Source organism: Gossypium arboreum, chromosome 10 (assembly GCF_025698485.1).
Source record: "Gossypium arboreum isolate Shixiya-1 chromosome 10, ASM2569848v2, whole genome shotgun sequence".
NCBI lineage: Eukaryota > Viridiplantae > Streptophyta > Magnoliopsida > Malvales > Malvaceae > Gossypium > Gossypium arboreum.
The window spans coordinates 3,111,877-3,128,833 of record NC_069079.1 but is presented as its reverse complement, the minus strand read 5'-3'; the positions used below and the strand labels follow the sequence as shown (position 1 = coordinate 3,128,833).

General features: G+C 32.3%; 2 protein-coding genes across 3 annotated transcripts; both read left to right on the top strand.

Moving 5' to 3' along the window:
* Nucleotides 1-865: 865 nt before the first annotated feature.
* LOC108489269 (protein STICHEL-like 3) lies at nt 866-6,332 on the top strand. 2 transcript variants are annotated; one of them, XM_017793675.2, is made up of 6 exons: nt 866-1,294; nt 1,660-4,182; nt 4,295-4,810; nt 4,997-5,528; nt 5,629-5,692; nt 5,773-6,332. In XM_017793675.2, exons 2-6 carry the CDS (start codon nt 1,920-1,922, stop codon nt 5,863-5,865), a joined length of 3,468 nt encoding a protein of 1,155 aa, XP_017649164.1. In that variant the 5' UTR covers nt 866-1,294; nt 1,660-1,919; the 3' UTR covers nt 5,866-6,332. The 2 variants fall into 2 exon arrangements, with proteins under 2 accessions (XP_017649164.1, XP_052875989.1); XM_053020029.1 differs by having other exon boundaries at nt 866-1,478.
* A 6,861-nt stretch (nt 6,333-13,193) lies between these two features.
* LOC108489268 (U-box domain-containing protein 17-like) lies at nt 13,194-15,952 on the top strand. Its single transcript, XM_017793674.2, has 2 exons — nt 13,194-13,460; nt 13,668-15,952. The coding sequence occupies exon 2, from the start codon at nt 13,687-13,689 to the stop codon at nt 15,820-15,822; it is 2,136 nt and encodes a 711-aa protein (XP_017649163.1). The 5' UTR covers nt 13,194-13,460; nt 13,668-13,686; the 3' UTR covers nt 15,823-15,952.
* The last annotated feature ends 1,005 nt before the right edge of the window (nt 15,953-16,957 follow it).

Here is a 16,957-nt window from a genome sequence, read left to right as displayed (position 1 = left end):
TGATTAATTTCGGGTTCAAAAAAACTTTTTTTTACATCGATTAAATCTTAGTTTAATTGGTATGAGTTTTGTTATCAATCCAAGAAGACAGGAGTTCAAGAGCGTTGAAACGTATTATCCTCCTATTTATGGGTTGAGAAAGGACTATAAATAGTTCTAAGTATTATAGGTTCTAAATAATCTCATTATAAATTATGATCATATTTATTATTTTTTAAAAATTTAGAAGGGATTATGAATAGTTGAGCTATATTAACGTTAAAATATGCTTTAGTTCATACATTTTTCTTACTTTCGAGATTTAATTATTATTATTTTTATTTTAAAAATTCACGTGGAATTATCAATTTTCGTTAATTTTCTGTTCTTATAACAAAAGTTACATTGCAGTCAACATAAAATTAATAGAAAAACTGTAATAATCAAAATACTCTATTGCGGGATGGGCACGAAGAAATCAAATAAGAACTATTTTAATAGTTTTTTAATTTATATTTAAATGTTTAATTATATCCTAGTCCCTATACTCTTTAAACTTTTAAATTTTAGTATTTTTGCTTTAATTTCTATGAATTTAATATGATTTGAAAATTTAAATCCATTTAATAACACTTTAATGAGTTTTCGATAAATTTGATCATATAATATTTAAAAAAATAAAGTTCTGCTTTAAAAACTAAAGCCTAAGCCCTAAAACATATTTAAATTAAGCAGAACTATCCATTATACTTTACTTTTCAAACTCATAAATTCTTGAAATTAAAAGCATAGAACTAAATTGAAAATATTTAAAGAGTACAGTGACTAAAAGAAAAGTTAACCCAAAATTAAATCTCAAACAAACGGACAAAACCGCCTTATTGGCACCATGTCCTGTTTCAAGGCATGTCTCTCTATTACTATTTTTTTAACAGATCTAAGCTATAACCCTTTTCTCTCCCTAAAGATTATAGTTTTTTTCACCTCAAAAGAGCACTCTTTTTTTTTTTTTTTTCTTTAGATTCTTTCGTTTCAAGTACTCTCTTATCACTTTCTCTTTATCTTGAGGAAAAGAAGAAAAAAAAAAACTCTGATTCTATCTCTGGGCATTTTTTTTTTCTCTTTTTGTGGGACTTGACTATCGTTTTCTATAGACCCAGGGACCAATTTGTGAACCAACATGTGAAAGTGGGGGGTGGCAAAACAGTGATAGAGATTCAAAAAGAAAAAAGGATAGAAAAAAAAAGTTGAGAGAGATCTATGGGAGGTTCTTAATGATGGCAACGGTTCATTTTTGCTTTTTGGGATTTAACAGGTGAATGCAGTTGAAAACACCCTCTCTTTTTTCCTTTTCTTTCTTCTTCTTCATCCTCTTTGCCCATTTTTCTCTTTTTTTAGGACGTTGAAAATCATGGATTTTTAGTTTCCACCTCTCCTTTTTTTTTTTCTTTTCCAAAAAGCTTTAACTTTGAGGAATCTAAAGCCATGAATTTGAACTTGTGGGTTTCTTTGCCTTTTTTATTTTGCATGTTTCAAAAGTTTGTTTGTGTGCCTTTAATCTCATGCGTTGAAGTTGAAAACTTTTGGTCCAAAGAGCTCTTCTTGCTTCTCATGGAGTTAAGCTTGCTTGGTTTTTTTAAGGTATTTTCTTTGCTTACTTTTAGCTTAATACTTGTGTAGGTTTATGTCTTTGAGTACATGATGACGGCTAGCTTAAAGGACTTGTTGTGGTTGACTGGAAAATTTCAAGTTATGGGGCTCTGGTCCTTGAAAATGAATGCTTTGTTTTTGAGGAAATGACTGTGAGAGCTTCAAGTTACAGTGGGATGTGAGAAATTTGAGATTTGGAGACTGGGAGATTTAATGAAAATGCTATATATTTTGGTATGTTTGTTTAAGTCAAAAGAGATTCCACAGTGGTACACATTGATGCTTTGATCATGACCAGGGGTGTTAGTGATAGGATACTCAAGGATGCAAATGGTAACATTAGTGATCATCTACGGAACCACATTCATTTGACTAATTGTATCCACTTGAAGAACCATATGCATAAGCACAGCCCGATGTTGGCGGATAGGTCGCTTATGAGGGACCTTATAGTCCTTCAAAGATCGCGGTCCCTTAGGGACCCGTTTGCCAGTCCTCCTTCTTGGCATTCACCTTCTGTTGTTGATTTGCTTTACAAGAAGGGTGATAAGGGTGCTGTTCGAGAAGGGAGAAGGTCTTTGGGAGCCGAGGTGCAAACGGATAGGAGGAGGGTTTCGGTAAGCTCACCACCTTTAGCTGCAATGGGTGAAGCTAGTGGGGTCAATGAAGCATTACCAGTGACTAGTGATCGTAGTACTAAGAGTGGAGCTAGAGATAGTAGAAGAGTTAGGAGAGAAGAATCTGGTAGGAGAAGTAATAGGACTGACCTTATAGGTGAAAACAAGGAGCCTGCAATGGAGCAAGATGGTAATGATTTGGCTCCTGATGCAATCTCGGGTAATTCTGAACTGAAGAATAGGAAGAGTAAAAAGGTAAAAGGGAAGCAAACACAAGTGGTTCAAATCAAGACTCTATCTGAGCAATTGAATGATGTCCCTCCAGATAACGATGATGTAGCATCTTCAAATGTTTGTGGCAGGCATGCTAGACCAGAAAAAACACCTGAAGTCGCTGCCATCCGTGGTCATTCAAGTGGATTAAACAGGGTGAAAAGGCGTAAGTTTCGAGGGACAAGAAGAGCTCGGGCTGCTCCTTCCTCTAGAGAGGTTGGAGGTCAAAATGAGTTGTCAGTGGCTTCTAATTCATTCGCTCAGGGTTCTTTGCATCCAAAGTATGGTATGGAAGAGGAAGAAAATGAATATGATGATCGGAATGTCACTAGGGCCCCTAGAAATGGGTGTGGGATCCCTTTTAATTGGTCGAGAATTCACGATAGGGGTAAAACTTTCCTTGACATAGCAGGGAGGAGCTTTTCTTGTGGTTTATCGGATTCTAGATTACGGAAAGGTCGGTCAGGTTCCCATGGAAGAAATGCTCCTGAAATGCCTGTTGAATCTGATCCATCAAGCTCATCAGCAAAATCCAATGCGGAGGCACTGCCTCTTCTAATCGAAGCATCTGGATCTCTAGACAGCACCGAGAATGCTCGTTGGGTGAATGACTATTCAGGTGAGCTAGGTATATTTGCTGATAATTTGTTGAAGCGCAATGTTGATTCTGACCTTGCTTCTGAAGCTAGATTCGGTGACCAACGCAAGCTAGGCAGGAACCTCCGTAGCAGGCACCAAAATATAACACAAAAATACATGCCAAGAACCTTTAGAGACCTTGTTGGACAAAACTTGGTCTCACAAGCCCTTTCTAATGCCGTTATGAAAAGGAAAGTCGGGTTACTTTACGTGTTTTACGGACCTCATGGAACAGGAAAAACTTCCTGTGCTCGGATATTTGCCCGAGCTTTGAATTGTCAGTCAGTTGAACAGCCTAAACCTTGTGGTTTTTGCAATTCTTGTGTTTCACATGATATGGGAAAGAGTCGAAATATTCGAGAAGTTGGTCCTATAAGTAACTTCGACTTCGAGAGCATTATGGATTTACTGGATAATATGATCATCTCTCAACTGCCTTCGCAGTACAGGGTTTTTATATTCGACGACTGCGATACTTTGTCCTCTGATTGTTGGAGTGCCATATCAAAGGTCATTGATCGAGTGCCCCGGCGTGTGGTTTTTATTCTTGTGAGTTCAAGTCTTGATATTCTGCCTCATATAATCGTGTCCAGGTGTCAGAAATTTTTCTTCCCCAAGCTGAAGGATGCAGATATCATTTATACTTTGCAGTGGATTGCATCCAGAGAGGACATCGAAATCGAGAAAGATGCAGTTAAACTGATCGCATCACGATCAGATGGATCGTTGAGGGATGCCGAAATGACACTCGAGCAGCTCAGTTTGCTTGGGCAGAAAATCTCTGTTCTTCTGGTTCAAGAACTGGTCGGGCTTATCTCTGATGAAAAGCTGGTGGATCTTCTCGATCTTGCATTATCTGCAGACACAGTAAACACCGTAAAGAGCTTGAGGGTGATAATGGAAACCGGTGTGGAGCCTTTAGCTTTGATGTCACAGCTTGCTACGGTGATAACTGATATTCTTGCTGGCAGTTATGATTTCACTAAAGAAAGGCATAGACGGAAGTTCTTTCGCCGACAACCATGTGAGTCTTAAAAGAGAAATTTTAATTCTTCTGTTTAATAATGCTAAATAGTTCGACTGTTTGTTTCGATATTTATCTTCTAAAACTAATAGAATGCCTTTATGCAATCCAGTGTCCAAAGAAGATATGGAGAAGCTACGCCAAGCTTTGAAAACATTATCCGAGGCAGAAAAACAACTGAGGATGTCGAATGACAAACTAACATGGCTAACCGCTGCTTTGCTTCAGCTTGCTCCAGATCAGCAGTATATATTGCCTATATCTTCCGCTGGCACTAGTTCTCATCACAGCCCCTTGCCTCTAAGCGATGTGGACGGAAGACATGATGTCCGTAAGAGTTCTAGAGGCTTATCGAAAAATGCTCGGCTTGAAAATCTCCATGCTGGAAGTTTAGGGAATTTTGAATCTGGTATGGTTAATGGTATACATTTCGATAGGAAGAGGCATGCTGCGTCTGGGATGACTCCTCAACAAACATCAATAGTCTTTACTGAGAGGCAGAATTTAGTCAAAAACCGCAACGGGATCGAAGAAATTTGGTTGCAGGTGCTGGAGAAGATTCAAGTTAGTGGTCTAAAAGAGTTTTTATATTCAGAAGGAAAGCTGATCTCTGTCAGTTTAGGCGCAGGTATATCCTACTGTGCATCATGCTCGTCTTTGTGTGCCTTGATCATATGGTTTTAACATACTTGTACATGAGAAATTTTAGCAAGCTTGAATCCATAATGCATGCTTTCTGTACTCGAGGATAATGGGATTTGAACCTTAGTCATAGTTGTTTCCTTCTCCGTTTTAATCGAGTGTTTTTTTGCAGCACCAACTGTACAGTTGATGTTCAGTTCACCTATGACCAAATCTAAGGCGGAGAAATTTAGGGGGCATATTTTACAAGCATTCGAGACTGTTCTTGGTTCATCCGTGACAGTTGAAATTAGATGTGAAGCAAAGAAAGATGGCCGAGCTGGGGTCGGTCCATCTCAGATGGTCATGGATCTAGAGTCTAATTCTAGAAATAGGATGCATGCCGGGGTCGGCTCCCAAGCTCAGCAATCAGGGAATGAAATTGTTGAAATACCAGCTTCTCCAAGAGAAGCCAAGGATAACGAACATGCTGATAACTTTGAATCTAACAGAAGAGGTTTAACACTGGCCGATGCCGCAACTTATAGGAAACCGACATTGGCAGGAAGACGGAAACTTGGGGAACTAAGTAAGAGTCAAAGCATCGTTAGAAGTAAAGTGTCCCTCGCACACGTAATTCAGCAGGCAGAAGGATGCACGCAACGAAACGGATGGTCAAAGCGCAAAGCAGTTTCCATTGCCGAAAAGCTTGAACAGGAGAACCTGTATGTGTATATATATATCCAGTGCCACTATAGATCCTCCATTTATGTCAAGCTTTTTTTATCTTCAACTAAGAATCAAATTCATGTCTGAAAATTTCAGGAGATTGGAACCTCGGTCGAAAAGCTTGCTTTGCTGGAAAGCAACTAGAGTAACACGCCGAAAGGTAAATTATCTACCATTTTAACATAAATTAGCATTATCCTGATGAAAATGTTCGATTATCGATTTACTTATGTTCCGCAGCTCTCACGCTTGAAGATTAGGACACGAAGACCGCACTCGTTATTGAAGTTCGTCTCCTGCGGAAAATGTCTCTCTTCTAAATCTCCTAGGTAGGATAAATAACAAGAAAAATTTTGGATGGCTTTGAAGGGTTGGTGCCTAACTTGATTGAGTTCATATTTACATTTGTAATTACCCATTGTCTTGCTGGTTTACGACGTAAGTTCGATCTGTGAAAATTTTTTTTCTTTGAATAAATTACAAGCCTTCTTCCACTTCCCTCCCGGAATTAATTTCAGCCTATATTGAGTGGCTGCGGATTCGATTTTCTGCCATCCATGGTGGTGGTAACTGAAGAAATGACCCAAGGCAGGTATATAGGGAGGGGCCTGGAATCACCACAGCCATAGTGAAATCTTGGTATGCCTAGTTCATAACTTTGTTTAGCGAATGATTTTAAAATTAAAATATTTGAGCAAGTGTTACTGTAATGTAATGTGATTCGAATGAATTTTGTTCATATTACCTTTCGATACTGCTTGTGTTCTTGGAATCCTGTGGCTGATTTTGATATTCAGAAACTTCTTGTATTATTCGTACATCTTTACTTTTACGATTTTAAAATATAAATCTAATTGTTAATACCGTTAAAATTTTCTGATAAATTCAACATCTACCATAATTAGTCATGGCTTTGAAACTTATACTAACAGATTGTATTCAAACTGTTATAACTTTTTAGAAGAAAAGCACTTAAGGGATTAGAATCGTAATATGCAGAACATATTAAATTTTAGGCAAAGAAAATTTAGAGGAACATGCCGGGGTTCGAGTTATTTAAAGAAATAGGTTGATTTTGATTGGCCTTAACACGTGAAAAAAAGCGTATCTAGTAGGTAGCGCCTTCTGTCTTATAAGGTACGCTTTCGCCTTATGGGATGCCACATTAGCATCTTGTACCGTTTAAGAATTTAAAATAGGATTGTTGGATCAAAATTAAAAAAATAAAAATAAAATCACTTATCAAAATATGATAAACAAGAAAAAATTGGTAATTTTTATTCTAAAAAATCCGAAATAACTTTCATTAAAACGCCTCTAATTAAAAGCCATTCCAACAAAACCGATTTATTTCTTTAAATAACTCAAAAATCCACTTTTTTTTTTTTTTTTCAAAATCAACATCTATGTTTAATTTTACCTAAATTTTAATTTTTCTAATGGCACATATTTTCTTTGCTTAATGAAAAATTTGGGCTACCAACATTTGTATATTTTGTCAAAATAGCTTTAATTGTATTTTTGAGCATTTTTGGCCATTTAATGAAAATACCATTTAAAAATTAACGGGATGATGTGGAATTTCATATGTTGAATATTTTAATAAGATAACTCAATAAGATAATTACATGTGGAAAATAATAAAATAAATAAATAATACATTAAATTAAAAATAACTCTTAATTTAAAAAAATAAGCGTAATTATCTAAAAAAATTAACTCAGAGAAAAACATCGAAACAAACATCTGAAAAATTGAAACTTTTTGAAAGAAAACAAATATTGAAACGTTGAATTTATTCATTAAATCTGTTAGAAAAAGCAAATTTAAAAAAAGAACAAAGATTAATGACAAAAAAACTCAAAAATATAATTAAGATCATTTTGACAAAATAAACAAATATTAATAGCTAAATTTATTATTAAACCTATTTTTTAATTCCCTACCTTTTATTTTTCTGGTCGTTAGCTTCATATAGCAAAGTCTAAATCAGTTACATTGAAACGAATTTTCCAACATTCAAAAGTTCACACACCAAATTTATAAAATAATTAAATAAATAAATATTATTTCAATTTTTTCAACTGTACCAAAGTCAGCATTTATAAATTAAATTTTAATTTAGTATATAAAAAATGATTTGATTCAAATAACTTAATAGAAAAATTGCATTATCATTTTCTATTTCTCCACGTTTAAAAGAAAATTTTTATCTTTATGTATTATTTAAAAATTAGACAGTAACTAATAACGGCATTTTCTGACCACGTTGGATTCAGAATGTCCCATTTACTTATCAATTCATAACATAGCCGTGGGGAGTACGTGGGCCTTGTGTCCATTCCATTACGAGTAAATTACGTATAAAGTCATTAAATTATTAGTAAAATTATTTTTAAGTCATTTAATTTTAAAAGTTTTTACTGAATTTATAAATCAAAATTTAAACAGTTTTAGGTATGTTCTACTCATCAATGGATACTAATTATTGTTGTTTGGAGCTTGCTAATCAAATTCTTTTATTTTTTAAAAAAAACTTAATGGCTTAAATAAAACTTTCAAATAATTTAATGACCATTTTATAACTTTTTGAAACCAAGTGACCAAAACATAAAATTACTAATAGTTTAATGTCTCTATGATATTAAATGAATGAATTTTTTTTATTTACAACTTAATTCAAAATAAAGGATTTCATTTACAAAATTAAAAAAATTAATGTTAAATAATAAATGACACTGAAAAAAAGTAAATGTTGATTTTGGTGAAAATTTGAATTTAATTATTATTTTAATAATACAAACATTAAATTGATTTAATTAAAAGGGATTGATTTGATAATGTACTTATAATAGATAGACTTGCTAGGTACTTTCACCAAATTTCAATACTATTTGTTTGATGTATGGTTGGAGATGTTTGATATTGACTACTTCCTACCTGTCAATTTAATTTATTAATATTAAATGGTTCAATATTACATTAAATTATCATCATCTAACTTGACTGAAATTTTAGATTTAATCTATTTTCTAATTTGATATAATTTAGTGAATTCATTTTATATTATTATTAAAATATTTAAATTGATAAAAATTAATTTAACATGGCTAATTTTAAAAATGATAATAATAATTTCGGTTGTGATAGAGATGTACATGTTAACAACATTTGAGATCTGAATCATATTTATTTTTATTTTCAATTTAAAAAGAAAATATAATATAATAATATTAGTTAATGTTATTTAGACCATGTGTTTTTAAAAAATTCAAATTTAATTTCATTTATTCTCATTTAAAATTTAAATGATTTATTAAAAATATTTTAACTAAATTTATGAATTTTATTTTAATTTGGAATAAAATTAATTTCACTAATTTATAAAACAAAATGTTATTATAAAAATCTAATTTTAAAAACACTATGGATATGATTTTTATCATATAAATCTATTAATTATCAAGATAAGAGGGACCCGTAATATTTATTTATATTATAAGTGAAAACGATTATAAATAATAAAATAAACCATAAAAATCAATTTTATAATAAAATTGACTATTATAATAAAGTGTTGTTACAAAATTGTTAATTATAATTAAAAATAAAATTAAACATTTAAGCGATATCAAAATTATTATTTATCCAACATCTTTTAACTAATTTGTAGTTCACTCTTCATTCTATTAAATTATGTTGAATCTATGAATATTAAATTTTAAATTTTATATAAAATAGTTAATTGAGTCTTAGCTCGACCAAGTATGGACATTATTATTAATGTAGGAGTATGTGAGTTTGAAATCTGTTGATACGCATTATCCTTTTATTTATCAGTTGAGGAAATATTTTATATAAAAAAAGAATAGATATAATCATAACTTTATAATGAGATTATTTAAAAAATTATTTATTTTAAATTTAAATGAAGATCGAATGAAAATAAAATTTAAATCCAGAAAATTAAATCTGACTTTTATTGAAATTTGAAAATGTAATAAATTATTTGGAAAAAAATTTCAACATAATGAATGATTTGAATTAAGCCTTAATTTTGTGGCTATGAGGAAACTGTGTTTTGTTATGGTCCAAACATTTCGTTGACTTTTTAATTTTTTTTCAGTTTTTTTAAAGCACTGACCAAATTCTATGTACGTGGCGTAATCGTAGCCGACAATTTATCGGGGGATTTGACGGAAAGGAAATGCAACACGTGGAGGCCAAGGGTGAGGAGAGTACATGTGGAGATGTGTGGTTCAACGGACGTGAGATGATCCAGCTGTATCCTGGATAAACACGTAGCAGATGAGTTCCTTGAACTCTCCAAATAAGCTTTTGTCTATTTTAAGACATTTCGGTTTTCTTTTTGTTGTTGTTGTCGGTTTGTTTCGAGTGTTAGATATATCTTGTCTAAAAACTAAAAAGTCAACTTATAAATGTTATCAGTCAAAATAATTTTTTGGTTAATGTAATTTTTGGCCCTTAAATTTTACAATTAAGTCTATTTTGGTATTTCAACCTTTCTATCATATTAATCCTAACACTTTCATTACTTTAACAATTTGGATCTTAAATTTAGATTTTGTTAAAAGATGATAACATGATGTCATCACTTAAAACTTTAAAATATATTTTTAATAAAATTTTAAAAATATTATGCACAAAATCTAAAAAACACAAAAAAATTGTATAATATATATTAACTTTAAGGTAATGACATGGTATATTATCAAAATACCATAACATCACCTTTTAACAGAATTTAAGTTAAGGGATCAAATTGAAAAAGCTACCAAATTTCAAGAGTAATATGAATAAAAAAAGTTTAGATACCATAATAGACTTAATTCTACTCGATGTCACTAAATTATTGGTAAGTTTACATATTGGTTGCTCAACTTCAAAAAGTTACAAAATAGTTATTAAACTATTCGAATGTTTTCATTTAAACTACTGAACTCGTAAGTCTTTTTTTTTTTTTAAGTTTAGTTGGTGAGCTTTGAATGACTGTTTGACGATCAACAGTGGAACAATACCTATTCATAAGTAGAAGAATATATCTCAAATCCAAGCTGATTTGACGATTTTTTGTCAGAAATTGAAAAAGAAAATTGTGTAGATTTTAATTCACATATTGTTAACATTTAAATCTATTTTATGAAAAAAAAAAGCTAAATTGTAGAAACTAAGGGAAAGCTTATCCTTTCGAGTGTCGAAAATAAGAACAGATAAAGCTATACAATGACAATTTTAATAGCTCAACAACTTAAATAAAAATTTTTGAACAATTTAATAACTATTTTATATACTTACTAATAATTTTTCTTACCAAATAGTTGTCGCAATTACGAAATGATAAAGCAAATCTCCTTTCCTAATGACTTCACTACTTCACGCACCTAAAAGTCGCGTGGGCCATGCCTTCATAATTAGGGTCAACTCTTGAATTGAAGTAAATCTTAGGTATAAACAACTCTCCAGTCCTTCTCAAATTAGATATTAAGCAAATTGATCCTTTTAAAAAATAAGCAATTTAATCCCTATAAATTTCAAAAATGAGCAGATAAAGACAATTAATAAAATGTTACTATTTTTCGTCCATTTTACTAATATTATTTGGTATAATAACAAATATAATCTCCAATGTTTACATATTATATCAATTTAATCATAATTTTAATAAAGTTTCAACAAATTTAACTCTTAACAGCAATGCATCTTATCAAATTAATAGAAAAAAGGCCATAGTTGCGTTCCATAAACTCATGAACAAGCATTGGTTTTTCTACTAGAAAAAGAAGGAAAAAGATAAAAATAAGTCAATAAATATTATTTTTAGATCTTTTAAAAGTCTAATTTTATTTATTTTATATGCCTTTTAGAATCAGGATCAATTTAATAAAATATGTAAATATTGAGGGTTAAATTAGTTTATTTTATTTGAATTAGGAATAATTTAACAAAATATGTAAATATTAAGGACCAAATTTGTTATTATACCAATCAATATATTGTATAATGGATGGAAAATAGTAGCTCCTTTATTAATTATTCTTAATTGCTCATGTTTGAAATTGTTTACATAAACCAATTTACTCAAAATCGAAATTGAGAGAGACTAGAGAAGTCTTTTTACCTAAATCCTATAACCAATTTTGCTTTATTTTAAAGTTTTATAGTGAAAAACAAATATAATCATACTCCTACACCACAAATTGCGTATGTGTCACGGAACTAAATCTTATGTGGCCTGTAACATTTATGTGGTGATAGATCGGGATTGGGATAAATCATGAAAAAGAATCGTTTTCTTTTTCTTTTTCACGTTACTAAATCATATAAAATTTTAATGAAGTTAGTTTAAAAGTAATTTGTATATAATAACATTTTCATTTAATGTACTAATAATTATAAAAAAAGGTAAAATACTAAATTTAATTCTCAACATTTATTCATTTTGTCACTTTGATCTTAATTCATTTTTTTATCACTCCAACCGTCAACATTTCATATTTAGTTTAAAATTTTATTTTGTGAGTGAAAGTTGCTTGAACTATTAAAATTTTTACGATACAAATGTATCAAGTCAGATGATAGTCCATATGTGCTTCATTGCAGACATGATAAATTTTTAAACTTTTATGAAGTATATGTAAATTTCACGTAAGCTTCTAAACGATCGACTTTAAAATTTTAATTATCTAACTTATTTTTCATTTTAAAAACAGTAATTTAATTAAAATTTGTAAGTACGAGAACCAAAATGACTAAAAAGAAATAGGATTAAAGTGATAAATAGATAAACTTTCTTTTAGGCGAAATTAAAGTATTTTTCGTAAATGTTTTATAGTCCATTAAAATTAATTTTTCAGAATTCACAATAACCTCCTTTAATAATATTATCTTTCAAGTTCGAATTTAAAATTTTCATTAAAAATTGTAATATTTATAGATGATATCAATAGTTGGAATGAGGAATAAACCAAGGCATTATATTATTTTCAAAGTGGAATACTCCTAGAAAAATTATTTGCTTTCTCAAATTAAAAAAATTACAATTATCTCATAAAAATTAGAATTTAGAATTTATATTATTATTTTTAAATTCAAGTCCATTATTATTTTATTTTAAGTTACATTACTAAATATATATATATATATTTAAATGTTAAACCATGGGGCAAAGCCAAAACAATTGTTTAGAAATTTTAATTTTTATAGTATATATCTTTATAATTTTTAAAAGATTAAATCAAATTTTTATAATTTTAGGGGATCAAAATATAATTTTACTTTTTATTAATTTAAAATTTTAAAAAAATTTAGAAGGCCTAAATGGTAAAACTAATAAATTTAATAAAAATTTAATAAAATTAATAATTGGAGTTCAAATTTAAAATTTTGAAAAAGAATCTAAAATAAAAGTATATATACTAAAATTTAAAATTTAAAAATAGTTTATAAAAACTTGCAATTATTTCTTTGAGAAATTGGCAAATGCCAACAAACAACAAAACTTAAAGAAGAGACAGCCCCCAAAGCCATCTAAAAATAAATTGTAACCGGACAAAGTGACATCATCACTCTACCCCCCAAGCCCTAAAAAAAGGGCCGACCTTTATAGTTTAACAAAATCTAGTTTTTTTACAAACAAACCAGTAAAAAGGGTAAACACAAAAAAAAAAAGCTGTACGCATTTAAGGACCCCCATTGCTTTCTGGGTGAACAATTAATGGACTAAAATATGATTTTTTTCAGTCAAAGCCATACGCCATTTATTTTTCATAGCAAACTGCATTGAATTTTCTTACAGGAAAAAAAAGAAACACGAGCAAGGAAGGAAGAAAAAGAACAAAGCATGAAAGGATCTTAAGAGAAAGGGACAAAACACAGTGTCTTTTTTCATTTTCCTAAACGCGGATTAGGTTCATGTTCTTAAACAAAATCCCCTTCTCATTTTGTATATAAAAATGTTTTTTTTTTGGGTTGTGTTAAGAAAAAAAAAACCAAATCTTTGCTGTATTGTTTATGAACATCCTTTGAAGATTTAAATAACAACCCAAGGACTAGAATAAAGCTGAGAATCTTGGGTATTCATTAGATTTTAAAAATTTTCATTTGTTTTGTTGCAGATTCTTGAGTTTATCAACAATGGCATCAGCAGCTATATTCTCTTCTGTAAGGAGGAGAAGGTCGCCGTCTCTAGAGGCTTTCTTGGTTCCTGTTGACTTAACACAAGTGGCTCTTGTCCAAACCTTGGCCGCCTTGTCGTCCGATCTTGTTTCTTGCTTTTCCGACCATGTTTTCTTCTTTCAACGGAGGAATTCTCGGTCTTTGGTCCGAAGGGTGGAAATTTTCCTTGTGGTTTTGACGTATTTGAGGGATTCAAGGTCTGGTTCCTCGTCGAACTTGTCTCCAACAGCCGTATTGTGCTTCAAGGAACTCTATTTGTTGCTGTATAGGTCCAAGATACTACTTGATTATTGCTCTCAATCCAGTAAGTTATGGCTTTTGCTTCAAAGCCATTCAATTTCAGGCCATTTCCATGATTTGAATCAAGAAATTTCTACCCTTTTGGATGTTTTCCCTATAAAAGATTTGAATTTGAGTGATGATATTAAGGAACAAGTAGAGCTTTTGCAGAAACAAGGTAGACAATGCAAATTGTATGTTGATAAAAATGATGAGGTTTTAAGGCTTAAATTCTTTTCATTTCTTGATGAATTTGAGAATGGGAGGATACCAAATCATGTGGAATTGAGGTTGTTTTTTGTGGAGAGACTGGGGATTAAAGATGTTGAAAGTTGTAGGTCTGAAATTGAGTTTTTGGAAGAACAGATTGTTAATCATGAAGGAGATATCGAACCTGCGGCTTCTGTGCTTAATGGATTCATTGCGATTACTAGATATTGTCAGTTTTTTCTATTCGGTTTCGAGGAAGATGAGTTGCGGTTGTGTTTCGAGAATCCGAAGAAACCATGGAAAGGGTTGATTAGTCAGGAGATGGCGCATACGTTTTTGACTATCCCTAAGGACTTTTGTTGTCCTATATCGTTGGATTTGATGAAAGATCCCGTGATAGTTTCAACGGGGCAGACATATGATCGGAGTTCGATAGCTCGGTGGATGGAGGAAGGGCATTGTACTTGTCCAAAGACGGGGCAAATGCTTGATGATACTCGCATTGTTCCTAATCGAGCTTTGAGGAATTTGATCGTGCAGTGGTGTATTGCTCATGGTGTTCCGTATGATCCTACTGAGACCGGTGATGCATCTGCAGAGTCTTTTGCTGCGGCTTTGCCGACCAAAGCAGCGATTGAGGCCAATAGAGCAACAGCAGTGCTTCTTATTCAACAACTAGCAAATGGATCTCAAGGAGCTCAGACAGTAGCTGCTCGTGAAATTCGTTTGCTGGCTAAAACGGGGAAGGAAAACCGTGCTTTTATTGCGGAGGCTGGGGCGATACCGCACTTACGGAAGTTGCTGTCATCCTCAAACCCCGTTGCTCAAGAGAATGCTGTTACTGTGATGCTGAACTTATCTATTTATGCTAAGAACAAAAGTCGAATTATGGACGAGGATGGTTGTCTAGGATCGATTGTTGAAGTCTTGAGACTCGGGCTCACAGTGGAGGCTAGGCAAAATGCTGCAGCAACATTGTTTAGCCTCTCCGCAGTTCACGAGTATAAGAAGAGGATAGCTGATCAGGGAGGAGCTGTTGAAGCCTTGGCAGAGTTGTTGAGAGTAGGGACACCTAGAGGGAAGAAGGATGCCGTGACCGCTTTGTTTAACCTAGCGACTCACGCAGACACTTGTTCGAGAATGATAGAGGCCGGAACTGTTACAGCCCTCGTAGGAGCTTTAGGAAACGAAGGGGTGGCGGAGGAAGTAGCAGGTGCATTAGCCTTAATTGTCAGGCAGCCAATCGGGGCCGAAGCTGTAGGGAAGGAAGAAACGGCAGTCTCAGGACTAATAGCAATGATGCGATGCGGAACACCAAGAGGGAAAGAGAATGCTGTTGCAGCATTGCTCGAGTTTTGCCGCACCGGTGGAGCTACCGCAACCAGAAGAGTGCTCAAGGCCCCTGCAATGGCTAGTTTACTCCAGACACTATTGTTTACCGGTACAAAACGAGCAAGAAGAAAGGCCGCATCACTTGCTAGAGTGTTTCAGAAGTGCGAGAACGCCGCTTCACGTTTCGGAGGATCGGGTGTTGGATATCCATTCGCAAGCAACTCAACTACGAACGACGCGTCGGTGGTACCCATGTCCATTTCAGTGTTGTAATGGCATTGCCTCCTTTTTTGTTGGCAAATATAAAATTACAAATTCTTTCATTGAAAAAAAAAAGTTTATACAACTACTGTTCATTCGGCATGATTTTCATATATGTAATTCCAATGAATTAGAATAACAATGTTATAATAATACTGAAAAAAGAAAGAATACTGTTTACAAGTTCATCACTTTAAGCCACCCGCAATTTACAATATTTTGCTTGTTCTAGTGGTAATTATGATATAAAGGTGGGCAACCATGGCCTTGCTCCATTACATTCTTATTGCTTATACATGTCATCACACATCATTACACAGTTTTGCCATTTGATTTGCTAATGGGTCATTAAGTGGGATTTAGCAACTTGCCAACTTACTTAGAACACCATTGGTGTATCTCCTTAAAAAAAAAAAAAATTTATGGCATTGTATCTGTACCTGGATTTAACCCGACCCAGGGACTCAAATATTCTAAGTTGGAATTAATTGCTGATATGAACTACTCATTATAAACATTAGAAGAAAGCTTTGTAAAGCAAACATAAACCACAATCCACACTTATCTTCTTCCTAATAATAATCGCATTAAGATGGGGGGGGGAGGGGGTGGGGTATGGGACATATACTTACTGAAGAATGTAGGGACTTTTCTTTTCACCACATCGAAAAGAAATATATTTGGGTTTTTGTTAATAAAAAGTTCTAGATGACAGGAGCAATGCATTAAATTTATAAACCATAAATATGATTTGTTTATTGGTTTTATATAATGATCAGTTATTGTCAATTTTTATCAGTATATGACCGCAATATGGCAGTCAGTAATAAAGGACAAAGTTTGAACGTTCGTGTTCCTTCCAATGTCTGACCATTTGCATGCTACAGGATGGGAATGGACATTGTCTGTTTTTAGTAGAAAAAGAAAGGTTAAATTTTACTATTAGGTTCCTGTACTTTATAAAAGTTGTGGATTTATGTCTTTATACTTTAATTCGATCAATTTTAGTTTTTATATTTGTTGAAATTTGAAACTTTAGTCCTTATCCAGATAGTAGTAGTTAAATCCGTTTGGTTAATTCAATTACAATTTATAAGTCTTGTACTATGCATATAGTTGTAGATTTAGTCCATATTCTCCAATTAGA